The 27345-nt window shown below is 39.7% G+C and overlaps 1 protein-coding gene across 4 annotated transcripts in view; it reads left to right on the top strand.

Annotated features, from left to right (window-relative positions):
* Nucleotides 1-27345, top strand: part of LOC102237794 (tyrosine-protein kinase Fyn) — a 74083-nt gene that overhangs the window by 25172 nt on the left and 21566 nt on the right. For 3 of the 4 annotated variants that reach the window (XM_023347652.1, XM_023347650.1, XM_005806021.3), the window contains one exon: nucleotides 21548-21804. In XM_023347652.1, the coding sequence (XP_023203420.1) occupies nucleotides 21558-21804 (247 nt within the window). In that variant the 5' untranslated portion in view covers nucleotides 21548-21557. Of the gene's footprint in view, nucleotides 1-13570; nucleotides 13695-21547; nucleotides 21805-27345 lie in introns of those variants that run through there. The other variant, XM_023347651.1, reaches the window with a different exon arrangement.

Genomic DNA, 27345 nt, shown 5'->3' with positions numbered 1-27345 from the left:
GTCTTACTTCCCTGACGGTCCTTTAACGTCTAACAGTTCCAAGATCTTTCAGGCTTATTTTCATTTGCTCACTCATACTGTTAAACTTTGAACCCCGTATGGACTAGTGAAGCTAGTTAGCTTTAGGGATTCACGATGTTAGATTTTTGGTCAGTAACAGATACCAATACCAATATTTTTTTCCTGTCCCTAACTACTGAAACTTTGTGGCCCTCTCGGCTGTGGAATTAAAATACTGCCTTGTCTTTGTCAATTTAGCCTGCACCAAATTTTTGGTGCTTTTTAGCACCAAATTTAAGTGCTAAAAAGGAAGCTGAAAATGATGCAACACTTTCAACTTGCATTATGCATTATTGCATAATGTCAAATTTACTCATGACATCTGCTCTCTCTAAGACAATGACAACACAAATTTGACATTCTGTGCTGCAGGCATCATTGTCACTGGTTTGTCATATAAAAACAGCACCTGTTATTTTAATGGAATGGCCGATGTCCCATTATATTTTACAGCCGATATTGGCCGTTGCCGATACCATGCCAATAATATCATACGTCCCTAGTTCGCTTCATGGCTGTGTTGTTCTTGCATCCACGGGGAAATCTTCAATGTTGGTTTACACATATGCTTCATATAAGGCTGATTTCAAAGTTTTTTTTAAAGCCTGTCTAGCGATCAAAGTGTGAACTTTGGAAGCAGAAGTGTGTAAGCAGCAGAAGCCGACTGCACTGAATTTGGCTGAGAAACTCCGTGAATAATCTGTGTTACTGCATTCTATGTCATAAAATGCTCCTTTTATTGTTTAAAATAGAATCTGAATTATTTATTTGTAGTTTTTTAATGTACTTTTAGTATTGCACAAAAAAGACTTGGGTGGTTAAATAAAGAATTGCAGAATTTTAAACCAATTAATTATCAGAATGATCAATAACTAAAATAAACATTAGTTGCAGCCCTGTTAGGTGATTCCATTTTCTCAACTTCAAAACTGTTGAAATAATATCCTTAAAAATCTTGCAAAAACTGTGGTAGTGATTTGTGTTTTGCACTCAGCCACATGCACAGTTTTTATGTGACGCTTTCAGGAGGAAGGCAGCATGACCCGATTACCACAACCTTATCTTTCTATCAATGTAACCTTCCCTGCAACTGTTTGTCGTCTGTTCATGCAGCTGCTTGTTCTTATTAAATTGTCTTTACTGATGGGAAAGCAACAAATTCTATCAATTTGATTTCCTAAGGATTTAGTAGCTTTTGGTTCACCTTTGTAGTAAGTTTGATCTAGAAATCTCATTTTCTTTTCAACTTCTTTTGTTTCTATCCTACCAGTTTTAACATGCAACCTTCAGATTATAATAAGATCTGCCATCACTCTGTTTCTATTTTTCTCTTTGTAATCATATAGTTCTGAAAAAAAATGAAGAGCCCGCTGCACTGAGCCCCACTGAAAACCTCCAGGTTCTTCCAACAAATATTGATTTCTGAAATCTTCCTGAGTTGAAACATTAGTGTTGTTGTTTCTAAATAAATATCAACTTGTTTTCTTTGCGTTATTTGAGGTCTGAAAGCATCTTTTTTGTTATTTTGACTATTTCACATTTTCTGCAAAAAAAAAAAAAATACTAAATTTTGTCAGTAGTTCATAGAAATAAAAGAAAAATGTTCATTTTAATCTGACATATAACCATAAAGAGTAAAATCAGAAAAACTGATCATTTTAAGTGGTCTCTTAATTTTTTTTCCAGAGCTGTATATGTTCTTTTTTTTGTTAATGAAGGAAATAAAACTCATAAAAAAAAAAGAAAAATAAAAGACGTATGCATTTTGTATTTGTTTTTATTCGGAAATAAAGCTTTTTATTCGGTTTTGTAACAGAATCCAATAAATGCCTTCAGCATGTAGTCCTGGAAGCTGACTGGCCGTCGTCATGCTGCTCCAGTTCACAGTAATTTATTGACTGACTTTAAAGGCGCCCGCCCGCCGTGCTGTTTCTATAGCTTTGATGAAAACAAAAGAGTAAACAGCAGGAGACAAATTAGATACGGCCCCATATCTCAGGCCCACTACTGCTATAATTAGAGGCTCTGCTTTTTATATATATATAAATATAGCCCTAGTGATACAGTCTGAGGTTTCTTCGTGTCGCCCCACTTGAGCACAGGAAACAAACAATCTGTCAAACCATGCCAAAGGTGCAACACGTCATCCCAGTGGGGCGCTGGCGGAAACTGAGAGCACAGTTTTAGTCCGTTTTCTGCTCACTGGTGGCTGTTTTCAGGACACATGGGGGAGTTTTGATTCTGTTATAGATCTAAATTCTGCTCTTCAACAGAAAAGAAACTTACCTGAGCACATAAACAAACGAAGTGATAGGTCGTCACAGTATGCTGTTACAAGCATAATAACAGATTCAGAAAATTATAGTTCCTTCAAATGAGCTTGATTTTATTGTAAACAGTCCATAAAAAGTCTGCATGTTCATATACAGACCAGAGAGCTCTTACCGCCTCTTGCTGCTTCCAGGCAGTAAAGATGTTGCCATGTTATTTGAGCTCTTTCTTCCTCAAGCTTTCATTACTGACTGGAGCTGATTCCAGTCATTACTGACTGGAATCAGCTCCAGTCACTCCAGTTTTGAGGCTGCAAAACTTAAGTGTTTGTAGCAGCTGCCAACATGGGAGATGTTTAGATTTCATGGAGACAATGGCGGGGGGGGGGGGGGGGGGGGATTGGTTTCCAGACGTGTTTTAATCTGACCAAGAGTTGTGGAAAAAGTTGCATAGAAAACTTTTATGTTGCCTTACCTCACCTAACGCTTTCTCTGGATGGAGGTGATAACTCCTGTTATAATCACAAAAGTGTTCCTTTTCAGGCTAGTTTGTTTTTTGTTATTCAATATGTGGGAAACTGTAAAAATGACAACGGATGCAAGTTCAACACGCACCTGTTGAAGGCGGGTTAATCATCCTCATACTCTATGGAACTGCGAACATCTTTCCAGAGGCTCCACCTACAGGCAGTCACCACGGCAACAACAGAAGAAATGAGGAGAAATGAGAGGGTGACTAGTTCAAACACTGCTGAACCTCTTCTGTCCTCTGCAGTCCCAGCCATACGATGCTGTTAAAGGGAAGTTGTTTCTCTCCACTGTCGTCTCATGCTTTCTCTCGGTGGAGATATTTGGTTTTGGGGCATTGCTGAAATCAACACTCGGATGATTAGATCATTCACACACCTGTTATACACTCACTGTTCAGCACTGTCTGAACATCTCTGACAGTGCTGTTTACATTATATCCTATATGCATGTATCATATATAACACATTTGTTGGGGCTGATTTTCTGAAAACAAAACAAAACAAAACATTATTATTTGTGCAGAGCTGATGGTCTTTAGGGGTTTTCCCAGCTTGTTCATGCTGTATGCTGGAGCCTACACAGGGCTGCCATGTAAAAATACAAACAGTAATAGTCAGTAATACTCTACTGGATCAGAGTATTTCCTGGAGCTGCAGGTCAGTCTGCTCACTGGGACAAGTAGTTGCATCTTTTCTGATTCTCAGCATCGTGGCCCTGGACCCTCCTGCTCCAACATGTCATTTATATTCCACTTTCTTGTATTTGATTCTCGATGGGCCCTTAAATCAGCCCACCCGCTGCATCGCACCTGCACCCCCCGCTCTGCCAGCTCGGGTCTAGCTGCTCGGGCACACAAAGCGTTCTTATAGCTCTGTGCTCGGGAACATGGTAACCTAGCAACGGGCTCGGAGAGACAGATCAGTGCATTAGGTCAGTGACGAGTGTCTCACATGCTGTCAGTCATAGCTAGCCCTGCTTCCTGCTCTTTAACCCGGCACTTTGACCTCTGCTTCTGCTTTCTCTCAGGTGTTTAACCTGCGACTGCAGACATCAAGGCTTCAGTCACACCGAGCTTTTAGTTGGCTGTTGCTGTACAGAGCAACGTGACGACTGAGTCGGCCTGTCATGATGACACGTTCTGCTGGGCGATAAATTGTCCCAGTAATCATTACGATAGACAATGATATTGTTGCTTTGACGTCATTTTGAAGTAATATAATGACAAAGGCATAACAATGCAAGTTAATTTTGTAAAGAACACTGAAACTGGAAGCTGTTTAAAACATCCGAAATAAAACACAACATGTCGGAGTACTCTGACATATTATTTGTTGTGAATTGTGAATCATAATATAAATAAGTGACCTGAAATGGAACTGAACCCTGGCCAGTCCAGAGGCCTCCTCAGACTATTCATAGACAGAGGCAGAAGAAGCTAAATATGAGTTTTTTATTTTACATAATTTGAAGCAGGTGAAGCTGAATCTGGTTTTGGAGTAGGACCCTTCATGATGAGGACCGCTGAAACCCGGTTCAGTTCAGCAGCCAGGCTCTCTGAGCTGAATGGAAACTTAGCATCTGAAGCTTCTAACCACATCCTGCAGGCCGTGATGACGCTGACATGGCTGTCAGCTTGTAGAGCACAGGGTTGCACCTTTTTTTTTTTTTTTGCATTTGCATTTGCACGCTGGAAGATGCATCACCCACTAGCTGAATTATAACCCCCTTTCTTCTCTTTTGTCTTTTTTTTCATCAAACATCAGCTCTATTATAGATGAGTCCCACACACACAAACTAAATAATTAGTGCCTTAGAAAAGCTTTCTAATTTCTTCACGTGTTTTATTTAATAGACCAACACAAGGAACTCAGCAGAAAGACATTAAAGGAAGGCTATAAGAAGTTATGTTTGTTGTAGGGATGAAACAATTGTTTGCATTAATTGTGATGAAACAATTATTGAACTGTTAACTAATTTAGTATTCAATTAATCATCACTAAGTGAGGAGAGTCTGGGAGTATAGACTCTAAAACAGGCCATTTGCTGCAAGAACAAAACACTCAGTAGTAACTAAGGCAAAACTGTACAATAAAATACATCCACTTTATATTTGAGATAAAAATTTACAGACAAAAGTTATATTTTTGTCTGTAAATCTGTCCTACCCAGAACTACTCAAGAGGCAGATTTAGCTTCACCTGTTTCAAACTCTGCAAAATAATCTCCTGTTACTGTTCAATTATTATTGGGTTAATAAGAAATAAAAGATCCCCAGCACAATCCTAAACTGTATTGATGCTACAGAATGGGCCGAACTTTTCACATGATGCGTCCTGAATTGTGATGCATTCCACTAAAGCAGTGCTTCTCAATTCCAGTCCTCAGGCCCCCTGCTCTGCATGTTTTAGATGTGCCTCTATTCCAGAACAGCTGATTCAAATGTTTGCATGACCATCAAGTGCTGCAGAAACCTTTTGATCACCCACAGATTCAATCCAGGTGTGTAGCAGAAGGGAAACACCTAAAACTTGCAGGGCGGGGCGGCCTGAGGACCTGAATGAGAAACGCTGCACTAAAGGAATGCTGTATTATCTAATTTTAAGCTAAAAAAAGAGTATTTTCTTATTTGAAGACTTAAACAATTTAGTTGATTAATTGTCAGAATAATCGACTAATCAAAATAATTGACTAATCGTCAGACTAATTGATTAATCATCAGACTAATCTATTGATCGTTAAAAATAATTACACAGCAAATATGTGGAAGAAGGTGTTCTGGTCAGAGGAAACTAAAATAATTTTTTTTTGCAAAACCTTTTTTGTGGAAGAAACAGAAAACACCATCCACACCATCAGACATGGGGGTGGAAGTATCATGGTGTGGGGATGGTTTACGTCAGCAGATAGGGTGACTGGATCATTCAAGGAGGACAATCTTGGAAGATAATCTGTTGGAGGAAACAGAAGACATAGAACTGGAGCTGAGGTAGCAGGAAGACCTTTAACATGCAGCCAGAGCTACAAAGGAGCAGTTTGAATCACTGCATAGTCACGTGTTAATATGGTCCAGTCAAAGTCCAGAGCAAAATCTAAATGAGAATCTGTGATAAGACCTAACTGTTGATGTGAGTAGGTGCAGTTCTAGAAAGTACTGACTCACAGTCAACAGAGTGGAGAGCCAGAAAAGGCTCCTGGTTCCGTCCATCACTGTCTGTCTCTACTGACTGACGAAACAGAACCTGCAACCCTGAAAGCTCCCACTGTGATTCTTCTGCCCTGAATGTCGGGGAAACTGCACCGGCTCTTTATTTGCTCCGTTTCCTGCAGCGCGGCAGCCGCCTCAGGAGACTCTCTGTAATCAGAGGACGTCTTCCTGACAGGCGGCTTCCCCTTTGTTTTTCACTGAAGTGAATTGAAAAGCGGCACTTGTGATGTTGATCAGCAGGCATGCTGCTGTCACTCGTCTCTCTCTCTCCATTCACTCAGTGATACGTTCCAGTAGAGTCTGCTGTCAGAATTTAGTTTTAATGAATGGTGTTGTTAGTCTGTTGGAGATTCTCCTCCCTCTAGCTTTTTCCACACAGGGCTGCACATGAAACAACCTCTGAACGCCTATAATCTTCTTTCATTTGTTTTCTTCTGGAAAGGTTACAGCTGGGGACATAAAGTTAGTGGCCAATAAAGCAAAAGTTCCTAGTAAAACCTCTCCTGTGTTTTAATAGTAAAAAAAGAGCGTTGTGTTTATGTGTGGTATCTCCCTGTTATTCTGTTAAAATTATGGAATACATATTTCTGCTGGTATATTTGCAAGAACAAGGTTTTTAACAAAATCCAGTAACGTCTGATTATTTAAAATGTGATTCATGGACCAAAGTGAAAATACAGAATTATCACCCACTAAATGTATTCATATAACTTTTTAAATGATTTTTTGAGCAGAATATTATGTTTTTGATACTCTGTTTAGAGTAATACCAGTATAGCTCATAGTCGTGCCCCCATAAATTGGCCCCAATTTCCTTCATTCTGGCCATAGTCTGATACCTGCATGTAAAACCGATCTTATCTTCCTCTGCAAAGGTTTGAAAATCTAATAATACCTCCAGTTCCTACTTATATGCTGTGTCTGGATCATGGCAGCAGACACAACATATAAGTAGGCTGCGACCCGGACTTGGCCCGGACTTTGACTTTGACTCAGACTCAGACTCAGACTCGAGCCCCAGAGACTTGAGCTTTCACCTGGAGTCTGCAACCTGAAGTGAACATCTCTGCATTGCAGTTGGTTTACCATGCATGTGCCATGCATGATTCTGATTTTACTTCCAAAGCCGATTTAAAATCTTCGTTTTGTCCATCCAGACTTCCAGAAGATGAACAGCCTTGACCTCAAATCATTTTGGCATTTTCAAATGTTAGTCCAGCAGTCGTCTTTCTTAGCAAGTCATATCAGCAGATGTTCAACCTCTCCGTTTGCCCTCTCCTGTTTGGTGCAGATAATATAAAACTGAAAATGTCTCCTTTTCCCTCTGAGGGGATTTTTTGAAACGATCCTGACCGTTTTGTCCCAGAGACGACCGTTTGTAGTCTTCAGTCTGGCATTTTCACCAACACCTTTATGTTTTTTTTAAACAGGCATCTTGTAAAAGTCAGACTCCCTGTAGTTACTTGGGAATTACACTTATAATTTTTTTAATTTAAATATTTGCATTCTTTTTTGCAAAAACAAAATGAATAGTGTATTGAGATATCATGATCTTTCCATCATTTTCTCTGAGCTGTCCTGGTGACAGTAGGTGACCCATATGAAAATTAGGGTCAATATTGATGTTCAATATTAATGTTATTGTTATTGCTGATAAGAGATATGATCAATATTTCAATACCACACCTTGAAATAAACAGCCACACTTAACCCTGTCACAATAAGCAATTAATTAACCAATGAATGAATCGCATAATAAATTAAAAAGAGCTCAGAAATGTCCATTCTGATAATTCATATTTTTGAATGGTAGTTTTGTTTACAGATACATCAATAATCCATTTTATTTCTGGTTTTGCGTTTGTTTTCTTTTGGGATATTCCGAATATTCTCCAGTTCCAGTGTTAAGTGTTGTTTACTAAATTAAAGTTTGTTGGTATTTGAGAGGGCAAACTTGCTTTATGATGCCATTATCAATATATTGCTTGAAATTTTCTCAAAGCTTAAGATTATCGTTTATCTTAATAATTACTGAGACAATTTTATCGTCCAGCAGAATTTCTAGCCACATGGCAGACTTCACCACTGCTTCTCTGCTTCTGTTAAACTTCCCACAATCCTTTGCACTACTACTGTCACATAATAACCAGCCTCCTCCTGTCCTGTCCACAAACAAATGGCAACAAGACGGAAATACACATCAATTGTTAATATATTGGACCGATATTAAAAAACGACTAATATTGGGAGATGTTAGTGCTGATACGCTGTGCATCCCTAGTTGACAATGAAGAATTAAGTCTTACAGCAGACCTCAAAGTGAGGTTAGAGCGTAGTCTCTTGTTGCCTCTGAGGCAAACTTTCAAAAGCAATTGACTGTAATAAAATGATAATTGTCTGTATTTTCGTTGCAATGAAGAGGGAGGAGGAAGCCATTAGTGTTGGTGTTGATTCATCGGGCGCCCAGGGGGACGCTGGAGTGCGGGGGCTGCCAGGTCAAGTCTTGGACACAGCTGCATTATTAACAGAAGAACAGAAGGTCAGCTGTCAGCACACGTCTGCAGGGCTCACATCAAGCAGCTCGGGCCATTTCTGGCTCTCCGGCTGACTTGGTTTAGGCCGTTTAATGAAGGCCTGGAGAGCTTCCCCTCACATTTCACACTTTTAGCTTTAATAACAGAGAGCCACACAGAGGAAAACCTTTACTAAAGATAAGGACAACCTGAAGGACAACGGCATAAAAAATATGTTTATTGATTAAGTAAGTGAATTAGTCTCTTCAGAATCATTTTAAAACATATAAAGCAAACAATTATCTTAATAACTTTCTTCCTCCTTTCAGACTCCAGCTCTATTTCTGATCACATTGCTGATATAGTTCTAAGCAATGTCAAATTCTTCATGGGCTTTCTTGTTTCTTTCAAATTAAACTTGAATAAAAGCAGAAAACTCAAAATTAACCTGAGTCTTAGTCTGAGTCTAAATACTTTCATTATCTTTTAAAATAGCCTGAGTGTTTGCTGTCATATTCATAGCACTTCTATTCCAAGCAGGGATGTGACAAAAACATGGAATACTGTCTCCAGACTGCTGTTTTTTTTTATTTTTTAAGAAAAAAAGAAAAGTTCTAAGACCGTAGCTTTGTGGTACACCCCGGTTTTCTCAGAATCAGAGGAACATCTTTTATTGAGAAAGATTTCATCCATTGGAACAGCATGGAGTTTACAGTTTTAATGGTTATGAGATGGACAGATTTTCTATTAACATGGCTTATCATCACCACACAGTGTAGGAATCAAATGGAATTAGTCCTTAATGCCACAATATTGAACTGATGTTGATGCATTAAAAATAATGAGTAATAAACGCATTAAGAGTCTGATGAAGTCACTCTGGAGTTGGTGATGCTCTTCAGCTCTCAGTATTAAATCTGACCTGATCTAACTTTGTCTTACAGTTGATCAGTAGTAAAGATTACCTATCTTTAAAAAGCCTGACTTGCTGATTCTGATTTTTTTTCATTTGAAAAGTCACTAAGTCTGTGTTTGACTATCATTAGCCACGGTTGTGTAGACGTGGGTCAGGGGATTAAGTCAGTCAGCTCTCTCTCTGCTGAGCTAAAGGACAGTGGCTGATTATTTGTGGAGGAAGATAAGATCGGTGTCATATAGGGCTGCACCAATTGCAGTTTTTCGACCAATCCCTGATTACCGATCTGTAAAAAACCTGACCTGTCGATTCTGATTTTGGCCGATACCAATTTTCTTTGGTCTGAAATGTAGCTAAATACAGCAAGAAAGTAGCCAAGTTGGCAACACTGGGATAAGTATTAAATGCGAAGGTGCAGACATGACCTGGTGGGCTGGTCTGTCAGACAAACTTGTCTCACAGCAAAGGAAAATAGGACAGTCATTCATTTTTAGACCTTTGGTGAGGTAAATAAGATCGGCTTCACATGGAAGTATCAGCCAATCACTGAGCTCCCCAAACAAAAGGAAATCGGCAGGTTGATAAATCGGTGCACCCCTGGTAAGACTTGCAAGGGATTACATGAGATGTGTTTTCATTTATCAGGATTCTGTTATTTCACCTGTTCCTTCACCTGGAAGTCTAAGGCAGAGCCAGATTGGAGCTGTTCCTGTAGGAGCCATCATCAAGAGTTATTTTCACTCCAAAGTCATCAAGGACATTGTGCTTCTGTCCTGTTAAAGTCTTGGTCCTGCGGCTGACTCTGTTATAAGGAGTTCTTGGAGTCTCCACCTTGGAGGAGTTTTCTTTTCTATTGTCCACATGTGAACTCTTCACCCCTCTGCTGCTGTTTCTGACACTGAGCCATCCTGACACAATGGTGTCATGGTTGACTCCACCTCGCCTTGTTTTGACTGGCAGGAGCTGGAAGCCACAGACCCCCCCGCCCACCACCACCACCACCACCACCGTACCCTGGGCATCATCCGGGAAGAGCTGCAAACAGGGTAGGAGAGAAAGTTTGGAGCAGATAAAGATGAGGAGGTCTGTGTTTCTGTGATCTCAGCTCGACTTCGCCGCTTCCTCCAGCTGAGCTACGCTTAAACAGAGCGGCAGGACGGATTGTTCCAGCTTTGACAGCTTGAAGCCTGTAATCTCAACCAGAAACCACATGCTGTGCACTAAAATATGGGGAGCATCTTAAAAACATAGATCCATAACAGCCAAATTTGACTTCTTCCCCTCCTCTGTGCTTTCTGGCTGCTAGTCTGAAAGCAGCAAGCTGACATTCAGGGCGGGGATGAAAGACGGAGGATCCACTCTTTGACTCTTAATGACGGCTGTTTGAGGCGCCCTCCTGTTGGGGCTCTGGGGAGCAGAGAAGAGGGTGACACACTGAGAACGTCAGCCTCCCACACTCTGCTCCACCTAGTGGTGGGACTTGTGAAGGACCTGTTCACATCAAGGAGCCGGTCAAATGATCAGGTTTTGAAAATGTATGTTTTTCTAAGAACAAGCCATTCTTAAAAAACAGTTTTATTTTATTTTAATTGTTTTTGCGAGTGAAGTTAACAAAAAAAAGTTGATTAACCTATCACGTAAATAACCGCAGTACAGAAAGAAAAAATGTATTTTCATAAAATATAAAATTCCAGCTCCTTTCTCCTACTTTACTTTATCCCACATGAAATAAATATATTTATAAATTAAACAGAATAACAACTACTGCGTTTTGTAAGTGATTAACTGAGACAGCAGCCCTGCCTTTCAGGGTAAAGAGCAGTTTCAAAAGAATCGGATGGTTCCTGAACGTCACACCAGTAGCTCCGCCCAGCCGGCTCCATCTGCTCTAGAGACGCTCCAGACAGAGAGGCTGTGGAAATGTTTTTATTCTGTTTTATTAATACCGTCCTTTGGTCGTAAATCATATCCCACAGTTGCAGCAGCTGTTGCCAGTTTCCAGGGCAGCCGTAAATAGAACCGTTTCCCCGCTCGCTCCCAACCAGCCGGGGTCGGTTCGCAGACCCGAGCGGCTCCGTTCCGCTGTGTAGGTGAAGGAGAACCAGGCAGGACCGGCTGCAGGTGCTGCTGCCGAGCCCGCAGCGTTTCCTCCGTTCTTTGCCAGGTGGCCCTCACTGACCCCTGCCGAGTGGAGCGGGGCCCCCGGGCGGAACCCGGGCCCCGCGCTCTGACAGGAGTCAAGGAGAATCCTCTTCTGTTGTCATAACACAAGAACGGTCTCTAAGAAGTGGCCTACAACAAGCACAGCGTGACACTCAGAGGTTCATAGTATAGTACAGTGATCAGGCATAACATTATGACCACTGACAGGCAAAATAAACACGGATCATTTCTCTCCATCATAGCACCAGGGTTAGAATGGTTTTGGGGTTTTTCATTATAGTTTCGTTTTATTTATTTGTGACTATTTGTTTGACTAATTCATTAGTCTTAGTTAGTCTTTAGAACATGTTTGCTAGTTTTTATAAGTGATTATTATTTAAATATTGTTTAGTTATAGTTTAGATTTTATTAGTTTTAGTTTTTTCATACTTTGGTTAATTTTAGGTGAAGAAAAGTATTTTATTGTGTTTGTTTGCATTGACTGGGTTATGAAAACTCAACAGAAGATAACATTTTCAAAAATGTATTCAATTATTGTTGAACAGCTTTGTGTCACAATTTCATGGACTAGCTTCAGCGCCGCTAGGAGGAATATGGAGTTTGGTAACTTGCTGACAGCTGATGTAAACTTTTTGAGTGGGGGGAAAATCTGAAAGGCCTCAATTTGAAAGGCTAATAAATGGATTCAAAAACATGAAATCTAAGGACATTATATCTGTCATTTCTGTATATTTTAGTTTTATAAATGCACAACAATATTCCAGTTAGTTTTCCATATTAATTACATTCTTATTTATTTCAGTTAACAAAAATGTTTCCTGAATTAAAATTCTGTAATGCACTCATTGTCCCCTCTGTGCAACACTCAGGTCCGTTTAGCAGTTCCTGGACCTGACTAAAACCAATCAGACTCATAACTTTGAGGAGTAATGAGATTTGGTTTAATGCCAAAAATGGTCAAATGTTACAAGTCATACATGGAACAGATGCAGAGGGACATCCGCCGTCACTTCACTCAGCTCACACCAAGGGTCACACCAAGGGTCACACCAAGTGAAGCAAAGATTGTAGCGAGAGTTCTGCTTTGATCTTCTCCTCATTCTGCAGCTCCTCTTCGGGGTGTTGGCCTGCTTCATCAGTCTTTGTTTACTGTGACTGTCACCAGTCTGATATGTTATGGTTATGTGAGGGTGCAGCAGTGTGCATGTGAGCCAATAAACGAGACAGAGGAAAGACACACAATCATATATCCATAACAAAAGTTGTTGTAATTTCATTAGTTTTAGTTAACTATAACCTAGCATAGCACCCCCTGCAAAAACACAAAATCATACCAAGTATTTTGGTCTATTTTCTAGTGCAATTTTCTCTGAAGACTTAAAATAAGACAAAACTAAGTTACAAGTAACTTTTCTGCTAATTAGACGAGCCTGTTCTAACGTCAATAATTCTTTAATATAGTGTAAATAAAAAGTATCATTTACATTGGCAGATATTTTCACATAAAACATGGGAGATATCGTATAAGTGAAATAATCTGCAAGTGGAAGTAGTACTTTATGTTAAAGAATTGAAGCAGATAGTCATAATCTTATGACTAAATGGTACCTAGTATTTTCTTTTAACAATTTCCAACAAAAATCAAATCTCAGAGTGTCTTAAACCTTCACTGCTCCTGCCACAGATACATCCCCGTGTTGCTTTTCTCTTCATTTTACATCATTATTACTGCAAACTGCCTTCCTCCTCCTCCTCCTCCTCCTCTGCTCCTGTTCATCATGTGATGAAGGACACAGCACGGATACAGACTGAAGAGAATAATTAATGCCTGTTTGACAGCGCGGTGAGAAACGGCAGCTTTGGTTGCGCTGTCCGCAGTCCTGCTGGGCGAACAAGCCAAACAAGGACACTGCAGACACAGCCGGGGCAGAAATCTGCAGCGCTGGACGCTTTGTCTCTTGACATTTTGACCACCGGTGGGAGGCGTCCCCCAGCTGTCATGATAGTGGATTCTGGTTCTCTCTGGTTTCTCAAAGGTCAGTTTTGTCAAAGCGGCTCAATAATTCACTAACTTTTTCTAAGCGGGTAGTGACAGTTCTAGCGAGTGTGCAGCACAGTTTTACCCTGGAAGTTTGTTCAAATGGAAGACGGCTAACCCTCCTGCATCAGCAGAAACCGTCAGCTGTTGGGTTACAGAGCAGCGGTTCTGGTTGGACGTTCAGGTCAAGTCGTTTGTGTCCTGAACTGGAGTCTTTCTGCATGACGCTTGCATGTTCTCCCTGTGCATCATGTTTTAGATTTTAGAAAGGTACATCTTTTTGTAAGTTTTTTCTTTAAACTGCTTTTCTTGTGCTCTTACCACAGGAAGCAATTATTCAGCCAACCACTTTTTTCAGTTTTAAAATAAACCTGTATTCCAAACTTTTATGGATTTGATAGAAAATAACACATTATATTAGCTTTACAATCGGTGTCGGCTAATGGCAGACATTTTTTAACATTTCAGTATCGGTCTGATAAGTAAAAATTTGCAGATATTGATAGCAGATATTTATTTTATACAGCTCTGGAAAAAATTAAGAGAATAATTAAAGTTACCAGTTTCTCTGATTTGACTTTTTATAGTTATATGTCTGAGTAAAAGGAACGTTGTTTTTTTATTCTATGAACTATTGACAACATGTCTCTGAAATTCCAAGCAAAAAATTTTGTATTTATTTATTTGCAGAAAATGTGAAATGGTCAAAATAACAAAAAAGGTGCAGTGCTTTCAGACCTCAGATAATGCAAAGAAAACAAATTTATATTCATTTAGAAACAACAATACTAATGTTTCAACTCGGAAATCAATATTTGGTGGAAGAACCAGGAGGTTTTCAGTGGAGCTCAGTGCAGTGGGCTCTTCATTTTCATTTTCATTTTTCACATATATATATATATATATATATATATATATATATATATATATATATATATATATATATATATATATATATATATATAGTATCACAGTAGGAGTAGTGTATATCCCTACCCCTATATATAAATTTGGTAAATATCAGTTGGCCTCAGCACAATATAATTAATATCGGAATTGATATTACCCCAAATCTTCACATCGGTTCATTCCTTTTTAGTAGTCTCAAATTTCATTCTTTTATTAGGCCTTCCAACAGGCAGCACAGCTTTTATCCGTTGTTTCCACCCTCTTTCCTCCATCAGCCACTCTCAGCCTTCTCTCCCCTACATTTAGGGAATCCCACCCACACCTTTAAAATCTTCCCCTGAGATGCAGCAGCATACCTTCTGGTCAGCAGAACCAGCCAATTAATAATTCATCCAGGCACACGGCCATGGTGCGACGGGGGGCTCTGATCAGCCCCCTCCACTGTTTTACTTGACAGCCCTTTATTTTGCTCTGACTTAATAAGTCTTCTTCTTCCTAACCTCTTAGTCCTTTAGGTGCTTCAGGTTTTTGCTTCTAATTAGAGAAGCTAATAAACGTAGCGCCCTAGTGTTATATGAGCTGCCTGTTGCAGTAACTAATAGTACATGTGGCTCTGGCCCCGGCTCTGGCCCCAGCTCTATGCTGCTGTTTTAATGGGTTTTGGTTTAGTGTTGATTGATTTCATGTTGAGAACGGATGAACCGTGAGAAGATTCCAGGTCTGCTGTGAATCTGAAAGATGTCTTAGGCATTCTTTCATTTTTTTTTTTCTAATGTCAAGGGAATGATTCACACTGACCTGAAATGTTTGTACTATGCTGGAAGTTAGGGGGTGATAAACTGGCCTCTGTCGAGGCTTCCCTGCGGGGGAGCGTGCAGCTGAACGGCCCCTCCAGCCAGCAGGTGCCAGCTCTTTCTGCAAGGGAAGAATAATTAATCAGCAGAGAGGAGAGGGCAGGAAGTGGGGAGAGAGGAGATGAAAGAGGCTTCAGTTCAAAGAGAGCAGCCAGTGATTACCCCGGCCCTTACTGGACCCGCAGCAGCCTGAGAGGAATCCGGCTTTATGAGCGCAGACTTTGCCACTTTAAGAATCAGACAACTTTAGCGATTGCTTTCATCTACAGCAGAAATATGAGAAATGATTGATACTGTGTGGTGATTTTTTTTAGGATTATGTCGGTGCTTGTTAAATGATTCTACACCAAGCTCCCCCATCACTTCATCAAATGAGAAAATGTGTTTGCAACCTGTCATCACTCATCACATATTGATTTTTGTTCAAGAGCTTTTTGTGTCATTTATCAAATCCTTGAGTTGTTTTGTCCCTTCCTGTCTGATGCACAGGTAGCCAATCAAACCTCAGAACTGCCTGATTCTGGTGACATCAGGGCTCCTCAGCAGTGGTGGGCACACTACTGCTATAATGCTAATATGCTAAGAGCAGAGCAAATGTTTCCTTTATCACTTCTGCTAGCTTTGAAAATGCTGAGCACACTTATATTACACACTTATATTCATGCTCTTACTTTGAAATGTGTAGCAATTCCGTTTCCTCTCCTCACTTCTCATTCTTTTTTCCCCTAATAACTTTATTTCTAACAAGAAACATACAGGAAGAAATGAAAACAGACGGTAGAGATAAATAACAGTTATTTATATAACATAAATACTGTATTGAAGTACATTACAGAGCATGTAAATTATAATGTCAAAATTAAATTGGTGCCCAAAGCTTGTAGTCTTTCTCTGGCAGAGATGACATGAATTGAAATTAGTGCTTTAGCATTAGCTTCTGATGAATACTGTTGTAGTCTCTTACAGTTAGCAGAACTAGTGTTTATAATTAGTGCTTTATGGCAACTAACATTTTACTTAGTGATGCACACCACTGCTTTTGTTGACCTTATAAGAAGTCATTGTTCTTTTGTTTTAGAACCTGAGTCTAGTTTTGGAGGAAAACTGAGCAACAAATAGTAGCAATAATAGTACAAAGCTTCATAAACACTAGTGTAGCTGCAACAACCAAGAGATGAGATAAGATATATTTTATTTTCTAAGAGGGTTGTTAATGGTGTGGTTTGTTGCATTCTCTGATCAAAAAAAGGTCAGATTTTTGTGTTTGTGGATGAATGCTCAGTATCCAGGTCTGGTAGAGGTGATTTCACCGCCTGCTGATTTCTCTGAGCATCTCTGTTTAGTGGTTGTATCTTCCTGAATATTAAAACCTGGAAAACCGAGAGTCTTCAGACATGTTTGGTTTTAGACACTGAAACATTCTTTGAAGTTGTGCATACAGTGGCGGTTTTTGATATTGGCTGTATTGCCAGTTGCCCAGGGCGGCGTCAGTGAGGGGCGGGGCACCCAAGAACCAGAAAATAGAATATATATTTTGTCTGTCAGGTGTTCCCTGAAAAAGTTGCTATTACTTGTTTTCATGTAGTAGTGGAGAAAGTTTCCCTCAGCAAAATCAAATCAGTTCTTGCATTTTATTGGTTGGAGTGCCGCAGGAGGGGCTTGAACAGCTGTGCACATATTTATATTTCAAGCTTACAAAGTTAAGCATTGTGATTAATCATGATTAATGTGCCAGAATGTAATTATTCTGATCATATTTTTCAATCGATTGACTGCACCAATTTAAACCAATGAAATCACAAGCGATCTAACTGAGGAAGTTGTGTTTTTCCATGGCTGCCCTGTGATGGGAAACTAAATGGTTACTGTCAGGTTTTTCTCTCTGGTCCACCTGCGTTAGATCTGAGGCAGAGCAGGACAGGAACGCTTCACGTAGGCGACCTGAAGCCCCTGCATGCTGTCGCTGTGGGTGACACCGAGAGGAGTTGTGAGATCTGCACTGACGGTTCTGATCCAATCCGTCCCAGGTTAACATCGCAGAAGCAGTAAAGGAGCAGCTTTGCATGCGTTCAGAAGAATCAATAGAACAGTTCCCCATCTTTTTAAAAGCGGCTCCAGTCCGTCTCTGCCGGTTAAGGATTATAGAAATAGTCTGAACGCAGAAGCAGTTTGTTTTCTCAGCAAGTTGTCGGCTTCTGCTGAGAGCAGACGCGATTATGCTCTGCAGTTTTGGACTGATCGTAGCATTGCTGCTGTTGTTGCCCCCCCTCCCCCCTCCACACACACACACCATGCATTCCCCTCATCCTGTCACAGATGATTACAGAGTTTATTGACAGAGATATCTGGGTATGCAACACCCTGACTGGGAGTGTGAGTTTTGCTTTTCACTCTGCCTGCTTGTTTCATGGCTTTGACACAGATCAAAACCAAATTGATTAGAGCGAGCACAAAGCTCTGACCGCACTCCTCATGATTGCGTCTGTTCTGCCTGAGATGGATCCACTAAGTCCTTATGCAAGTGCAATGACGCGCGCTGACATTTCAGACTTTATATTGCACAACAAATCTTACATTTTCTCGATTAAAAAGCCAAAAACGTCAAAAATGACACATGAAATATGAAGTGAAAAGTTTGAAAGTCCCTAATCTTTCACTACAGTAAAAACATGTAAATAAAGAGGCAGGATTTCTCCACTAGTTGAACTCTCCTGCCTGGGAGATCAGCATGTAATCACATTGAAACACTGTGATGGCGGCTTATTCAGTGTGGGGCTAATTCTCTAGCAACGGCCGCTAACAGAGTGCCAGTGGCCTCTGATCTGGATTAAACTAAATGATCTTCAATCACTGATTCTAACTTAAGACACCAAATGAAGAGAAGAAGTAAAAACAAGAAACAAAATCTGACACTGATCGATTTTATGATTGATTTCTGATTTCCTCTGTCTTTTAGGTTTGAAGTTTGATTTCATTAAACATATAATAAAAGAATAAACAAAGTTACATATACAAAGTGCATTTAAAACAAAGGCAAACAATAGTGAAGTGTATTTACACATTCAGAGAAGCTTATTTTTACACCCAACCTTCTTACATCTACAGAATCATCTAATAAATGATTATTCATCTTAACTTAGTTATAAAAATTTTTCTTAATTAGTATTTTCTATTTACATATCTATAACTGATACAATGCATTCCTATGTGCATTTTCTCTTAAATTATGAAGTCCTTCCATAAGAAAAGCTCTTGAATTTTTCCAGTAATAAATTATTTTGGCTTTAAACAAGAAAATAGCTCTTTGTAATTCCACTATGTCAGCAAATTTGAGCAGTTTAGATTTTATGAATAATGTGTCTGTATGATCCAGATAACCAACCGTATTGATTACTGTTATTGTTCATGTTAGCAGTGTTTTAATGACTGTAGTGAAGTTGTCATTAACATTTCAATTACCACAATAACTGAAATATGGTAAGAGAACAGTAAAATAAATAGACTTTTATATATTTTTAGATTTCCATGCTACTTTATCATCATAATGACCCGAATAAATCTATAATAATTTACTCTTTCATTTTGTCCACCATATTTCTGATTTCTTTATTTTTACCTACTTTTCCTAAATATCATTATTATCTTTTAGTACCAATTGTGGCAGATTCAAGTTTCAAATTCGGATTTTCTTCAAGATCTATGACATAAGAGAGCATCAAAAGTGAGATTTTCACTCTTTGTAATAATAATATAATAGGCGTGGATGCATCATCTGTGTATTAGGGCGTTATTACACAGGGTTGACCAGTTTTATGAAGAGGCATGATTATGTTGTTTATATGTGAAGTTTTTTTTACATAGGAGATGGTTTCTGCTATCATAACTACAACTGTATTTTCTTTGTATATTCCCTAGAGAATGTAAAAGGTTTACCTCGGCTGAGTTTTACAAAAGGCCAACGTTTCTACTTCCTACTGTTTTTACGCCTTCAATAATCCGTTCACCGAGCTGATTCTGGTCAGCAGCCAATATTTGTCAACTTCTTGACTAAATTGTATCTCTTCTTCTTTGCTCTAGAAGTAATTATGCCTAAATATTGTAATAATTAGCGCAAGGAGGTTTCTGGCACCAAAGAAGACAGTTATGGATGCTAATGAGGGGTTCCATCTGGTAAGGCATGCTGGGTTGTATTTGTCCTGCAGTCTGACGGCTTCACCTGCTTCTCAGGAGGTTGTCCTGTGATCTTATCGTTTTGATAAGACGGAAGCTTCGTCCAACACTCCACTTGTTCATAGATGACACCGTTAGAGGGGAACGCTTCATTCTAACTTTCTGCACAGCGGGTAATGAGCGGCTCACTGCAGGCAGATGAGCGAGACGACATGGCGAGAAAGAAAGTCACCTCCTCTGTCATTCCTGCGGCTGTTTTCATTTTACATGCTCACAATTAGATGCTATCAGGTCCTTTGGGAGTCCACTGCTGCCCAGATATTGAGTTGTCATTTCCTAATGTGTCTCTGGTGAATCTGTATTGACTCATAAGTTGGATCTTTAAAGAAGCCTGTTGGTTCCACTTCCTGCTGGGTCTTTTCTGGCGCTGGAACTTAGCCCTGACTTGCTATAGGACACCTGTGGAGAGGGTGAAAGAGAGGGAAGACGTTGGTTCAGATTCTAATTAAAAGGCCGGTCAGGGTTCTGGGATGAAATCAGTTTTCTGCTTGCAGCCATTGCCTGAAGGGTCTGACAGCGCTGATGTGCGTCACTGCACCGCCACACAGTGGTGCCCAGATTTTTATGGGTTTATGTGAGTCACATAGAGAAGAGGGTCTGGTCCACACTTAGCCAGATATCAAACAAATACATGTTTATGCGTTTTGCCCTCTCATCCACACATTATCTCTCTTTAATATTGCTAAAAGCAATTATTCATAAAAACCCCAACTAAAGTGGATATTTAACAAATAAGAGATTTAATCCAGAGAAGAACACATTATATTTTTGTAGAATGATTTAGAAAAAATTTGCATCTGCTGACGGGTAGCAGCGGCGTAGAACATGATGTAGTAGGTCTGCCGGGCCAAGCGGTGGCGCTGTAACACTGCCAGAGAATGATGCAGAACACAGAATGGAACCTTGTTTGTTGGTGGTGACAGTGAGGCAGAGCTGTAACATCATCATTTAAAACAACAAAAAGACGCAGCTCGCATGGTCAAATGGAAAGATAAAACCAAATTTATCTGCTCTGGAACTCGGTTTTAAAAAATGATAGTTTTTTATCTCGCAAGACAAGAAATCCGTGTAGACACACACCTTGGTGAATCTGCAAAAACCTTTGCAGATTCACCAAAAATCGTCTCCAGTGTGGATGGAGTCTTAGGATCCCGCTCATTACAGTCTGTGACAAATAATTCTATAATATCCACATATTTGCTTTAACATGATTCTTTATCAACATCGCCTTGTGTTTTATTAACTTTACATTCTAACATGCTATTTATAAGTAGTTCAACATATACATTTGTCCACACAAATGAACCATGTTTAATTTCTAACAGGAAGTGATGATTGTTTTGAAGCAATCTGATTGGCTGGCCCATAGGGGGCGCTGCACTGCCCCATATGGGTTTGGCATATTTTTAACAACACTGAGAGGTGGATTTGTTTGGCTTCATGTGGATGAAAACTTTTCTCAAACCGATCCTGTGTGTACGATGTTATTTGCTCACACGATATTCGTTTGTTCAAACAATATTTGTGTTCGATATACGTGTGGACGAGTTCTCAGAGGCAGATCCCTGTCTCTCTGAGCCAAGGATCAGTGGAAGGTGCCAACTGTAGAGGAATCAGTGTAAAAAGTAACCTTGACGTTGTTTGGCTCCCTCTCCTGCACCTGTTGGCCTGGGAGGACTCAGGTTGACATTATCAGCTGACTTGCATCTTTTTCACTTCCAACCTTTTGATCATCTGACATCATTGATGTGAACTTCCCCCTGACTCTTTTCGTTAAGCCACAAGCACACACTCCTATTTATTTCATGTCTTCATTCAGCTGCCTAACTTTCTGTCTCTGTGTGTTTGTTGCCACCAGATTATAGATAATGGGCTGTGTGCAATGCAAGGATAAGGAGGCAACCAAACTCACAGACGACCGAGACACCAGCATCTCCCAGGGAGCCGGGTACTGCTATGGGGCCGACCCCACGCCGCAGCACTATCCCAGCTTCGGGGTCACTGCCATTCCCAACTACAACAACTTCCACGCCCCCGTCGGACAGGGGGTGACCGTCTTTGGGGGGGTCAACACTTCCTCTCACACCGGGACCCTGCGGACCCGTGGAGGGACAGGTAAGGGACCCGGCAGCACCTTCCACATGTATTCATAGCCCACATCACCTTGCCACCACAAACTAAAGTGGTTTTTGTTTGATTTTTTTATGACATAAACCAACAAAAAGTAGCACATTTTAGGGTAGAAGGGTTCTGTTTTTAAATTACATTGTTTTGTATACATTTTTATTCAGCCCTCTTTGGCTAATGTAACCAATTTCCTTCAGAAGACGGCGAATTACTGACGTCTGCTTGTCGGAGAGTGTGAGATTCTCGGAATAGATGACCCTGAGTAAAAATTCCACTGAATCATTTTATTTGCCTGAAATTTTCAAAACAAAATCTATAATTTTAGCTAATTGATTTGACGTATTCCTGCTGCTGCTACTGCTGTTTGGTTATTGTATGTACAGTTGAAAGCTGAAGTTTACACCAAATAAAAAGATAAATACACTTGAAGTTAAATCAGACCAAACCTATCTTGTTTTGGATTAGTTAGGATTACCAAAGTTAATAATGGATTTTATTTTTTTTTAATTGCCAAATGTTGCCTGTTTTAAAAGTATCAGCCATTGGAGGGCAAAGAAAAATACTGAACATTAAGAAACTAAAACTGAACCTTTATGGTGGGTAGAAAAACAAAAATAACGCTGCACATCACACAGTCCTCGTATTAAAATGTGGTGGTGGCAGCATCATGGTGTTCTTCAGCAGGCCGGTCAGAGTTGATGAAGATGAAACAGTAAACAAAGGAAGAATACCTATTAATCCTGGACCAGTTAAAGTCCAAAACTAACATAAGGCAAGACTTTAAAAGGAATCTTCACAGATTCTTTTTGTTAGATCTGAGTTTAAGCTGTCAGATAAATGTCAGTCTGTGGCTATTAACTGCAGGAATAGTGGTTCAACAAAGTATTGACTCAGGCGAGCTGAATCCAAACACATGCAACAGTTTCAGATTAGTTTCTTATGTTGAAACTGTTTATTTTTTCTTCTGCTCTGCATTTAGTGATCTGCTATTTAAAACCCTGATAAAATACATTTTGCAGGTCATCTGGGGTTTCTCTGTTAAAGCATTCCTATAGAAACCCTGAGGCTGACTGGAAGTAGCATAATTATAATTTTATAATTGTATAATTTTATATAATTTATATCATTTTATCACTTTTGGGTTCCTCTCAGGACTCGCAGATTTTATTAGCAAACTGGATTTTTAGTAGCAAAGTCAAAGTAAGCTCAGCAGCAGCGAGCCTTCCAGCGTTAAGCGGGACGCAACATCTGAAGCAGCGCTGCCTCAAATGTCGAGTATTTTACTTTTAACAGAAAACGATGAGTCACCGTGGCGCATTGCGTGGCTTTAACACAATTCACACTGCTAGAAGCCCACCTAAGCTTTATGACTCAACCTAAGGAAGACTGACCTGAATCCACTCAGGCACCAGGCCCAGTGGAGAAACCAAAAGATAAACATCTGCAGCAGAATGATTTATTGTGAATTAATTCAGCTCATTTAAGCAACAAAAAGCAAACTGTGAAGATGAAGACAGGATTACACAGACTGGGAGTCTGACTCAGAACGTCCTATTCCAAGTCACAAGGCAATGTGACTACAGCAATTGTCCCAACACTGTGAGAGCCAAAGGATTAAACTGATGGATCAAAGATGGACGCTCACAGTGATGGTCAAGTTGTCAATGGAGATTTGGTTGCCAACTCTAAATTTGATCCTTCATTAAATCTAATGTTATGTAAACAAAGTAAAAAAGTATAACAATATTATATCTATTCTCCAGTATTACATGGGGTACATTATTAGTGGGATCACGTGAGTCTTTACCAACAATGTTCAGTCTCTGCCGGAGTGTCCGTTGTAGTTTTTTTCATAGTGACTGGTATTTTGTCCCAACCAGAGACTCTGCAGAACGGCTTTGATGTACAGATCACATGTTAGCTGAATTTATAAAGCTGCCATTAGAACTCAAACGACAAAGGAAAAAGGAGGAGCTGAGTCGGGGATGCATGGTGGAGGGCTGAGGAGGAAGCAAAGATGGAGTCTGCTCAATGAAGGAGCTTTGTAGACATATCTGGTGCTTTGTGAGAGCAAGAGATTAGGCCCCCTGAATGGCTGCCTTATGGGAGATGAAGCAGATTGTGGAAATGCTAGGCTAACGCTAGCATGTTTTGATATGACTTGTTGATAGTTCGGCTTGTAACAGGACAATGGAATTGAATTAATCATGTGTAGACAAAGCTTAAAGTCCTAGCTGATTCATAAATGACTTTGTTTATAGTTATATTTGTATATTACTTTGTAAACTGGTACCCCCCCCCCCCCCCCCCCCCTCTACACCCCCAAAACAAAACACTGGGAGTGCAGCTGAAACAGAATTTCCACCAGTAACAGGTATCTGGTCCATCATGGAATCTGATGCTGACCATTATAAAGAACGTAGTTCTTGTTGCCATGGTTACGGTTGCCTGAGGTATGCCGAACTGCTTTTTAAACAAATTCCACCACTAGGTGAAAAGAAAGCCAATCTCTTTGACTCCTCGATGAAATGCAAATGTCCTGTCACATAAATATGATGAAAATATTTTAGGAAATACAATTCCAGTGTTTTATTTTAGTGGTACCTTTTGAGACGTCGGATAAAGTTGCATTTTTGAGGTTTCCTTCCTGTCACTACAGAGTTTCATGTTGGTGTGATCACATGATGGTTTCTCTCTCTCCCTGACCCCAGACCGGTCCTGTCAGTTGACATCAGCGCACGTCTTTGTGCTCTGAGCTCATTGTTTAGGGAGAGAATTGTCTTACTCAGGAAATCCTTTCTGTTTGACTGAGCCGAGCTGCTCTGCAGAGGAACTCAGCATTTCTATTGAACTTATCCTAACACAACACCTTGAACTCAAGGTGTGGATGATTTTCGCCTCTCTGTGATGTAAATCCACAGAGAGGCAGAAGAGCTGAGCTGAGTTTTTTTTTTATTCTTTATTTTAGCTTCATCCTGGTGGGAGACGTTTAGACGTAAACCTTGGCTTCACTCCAGTTCGTAAGCAGGAGGCTGCCTCCACGCTCCTGTGTGTGTCCACCATCTTATCGATGACCAGCGGATTTGCTGATGTCATTTTCCCAAACTGGAATACGGAGCCAGTGCCACGACGTTATGCAACGCATTGACTGACATTCCAACACAGAAGCCAATCAATGAATGAGTTTCAGAACATTTGGAGCGCTGCACCCTAAAGGGTTTCCATCATCCTGCTTCAGCATCAGCTCCAGTCTGTGCAGTCCCTTTAGCCTCACACGACCTCCTCACATGGAGTCTTACTAAGAGTTTGCTGTCAGACTCTTCCTAAATGCGGCTGGCGCAGTTCGTCTCTGTCAGCACAGTCTTTCTGCCGTTGGAGGCTTTGTGGGGGACAATCTTGCTCTATTTCAGCCAGACTTGGATAATGCTGGAGTGACTGAAAAGGTTTTTTTTCAGGCCACTGCTCTTTATCTGAAACATTTGTGCCCGGGGTGATCGAATTCAGGCCGCACTGACTCAGCGTCTGTCCTGTAAGGATAGACTCTCTCCAGCCCAGGTCAGGATTTTATTCCAAGCAGGCTGGACTCTTCACATGAACGGAGACATATGCAGCTCAGTTTTAGATTAAAAACCACAACATATTGTAAAAAATTTATACATAGATAGACTGAGCTTTTCAAAGCAGATTTGTAAAGAGATGAAGCAAATGCAACTTAAAAGAAACTGGAATTTAAAAGAAATTGGATTCAGGACGGCAAGAATAATGCATTTCATCTAAAGATGTCAGTTTATAGAACTATCCTGACAGAGAGAAAACAATCAAAATCTCTTTCTGCATTTCAAAGAAATTTGAAAATTATTATGATGAAGCGATACAGCCTTAAATAAGATCATGTTGTGTTTTTTGTGTGTATTTTTGTGTATGTGAAACATCTGTAATAGTTTTCTGAGTTGAAAAACAAATTTTCTTTTTACTTGAAAAGGTGTCAGATATTATAAGTTTATACATTTTTCTGCTCCTTCATGATTTCTTCTAGTTGTTGCATGAACTTTTTATATTTATTATTTAGTACTGAAATAAAAAAACATAAATGAAATAAAATTCTGGTGAAAAATTTAGAAACTAAAAATGCTCCATCTTAGCAAGGCTATGTGTAAAAATGAAAGCTTGTTGAAGATGTGTTGGAGAACACACTCAGCTTCTTATTGTAAATGCTTGCAGGGTGCTAACCACTGCCCCTCTGCATCACTGCAACCTGCTGCAACTTTGTCACAGTTTATCGGTTTCAGTGGGCCTGTGTCTTAAACCCCACTGAAAGCTGGCAGTGCTCAGCAGTTTCATAGCGTCCAGGCCTGAGGATTTGCTTTAGTCTCTGAGTACGTCTTCGTTTACACTCTGTCCAGTTTTTATCAGACCTGACTGGAAGATGGAGAGGGGAGGATGCAAGAATAACAGAAGACTTCCAATAACTGTCTACATCAAGATGATCAATAACTGAAAGTATTGTGATGTTTTTGATCATCCAGCAAAGAGCGGAGAGCTGTGAGGTTCTTTAGTTAGGTCATCTCCTCTAACCAGGTTTTGACTTTGTAACTCTTTGGAAATCACCTTGTTATGGATCAAATACTGTATTATTTTAGACTTTGTTTCAGATTTAACACAAGTAGGGTTGCAACTAATGATTATATTAGTAGTCGATTGTTCTATCTATTATTCTGACGATTAATCTTTTAATCAAATAAAAAAAATTTGACACATTCTGCAGATTCTGTTACTTATACAGACAATTAATCGCATATAAAACATTTTTCATGTAAGCCATTTGTTATACATTAGAAATACTATTACTCTCCACTAAACCTGACCAAAGTGTTTATCCAGTGCAAAAAATAGTTAAAGCAGATTTGTTTAACTTAAAGAAATAATATTTCTACATACATTAAAAGATGTATGTAGCATTTTCAAGATGTTCTCAGTCTGTTGTCAAAGACGCTGATGGTTCACATTATGTCGTCGCTCCAGGCTGTTGCGATGCTGTTTTGTGATTGTTGCAGCCTAAAATTGATTTTGCAGCAACTTTCTCAAAACATGACGGCCAAAGATGAAATTTTCTTTCAAGCTTTACCTGTGCCGTAAGATGTTATAAAGAAGTCAAAATTGCTGCACATAACCTTTAACAAAGAGGCAGCATTTTAACCTGGTTAATATTTAAACTGTAAAAAACATTTTCATATTCCTTTAATACACATTAAATCCGGTCCTGATGAACTGTCAAAGTGCAAAAAAAAATCATTCCTGTCAAGAAAACCCAAGCTCATTCCACTTCCCTATGCTGGAGATTTTAGTCTAACAGTAACAATAAATAAAGTTACCATTAAAATTAATCACTCAAGTGACATATAGGCCCAACAGTAGACTTAAACTTCAATAAAGTCAATCCTTTTGTGTGTGTTGTTCTTGTCTCCTGCAAACTTTGCTTTAATTCTACTTCTTTTTTTTATCTAATCATCAGAAATCATAGTCAGACAG

The sequence above is a fragment of the Xiphophorus maculatus genome, chromosome 15 (genome assembly GCF_002775205.1).
Source record: "Xiphophorus maculatus strain JP 163 A chromosome 15, X_maculatus-5.0-male, whole genome shotgun sequence".
In the NCBI taxonomy this organism is placed as follows: domain Eukaryota; kingdom Metazoa; phylum Chordata; class Actinopteri; order Cyprinodontiformes; family Poeciliidae; genus Xiphophorus; species Xiphophorus maculatus.
The sequence above is the reverse complement of the archived record's forward strand: the minus strand, read 5'-3'. Positions and strand labels throughout refer to the sequence as shown.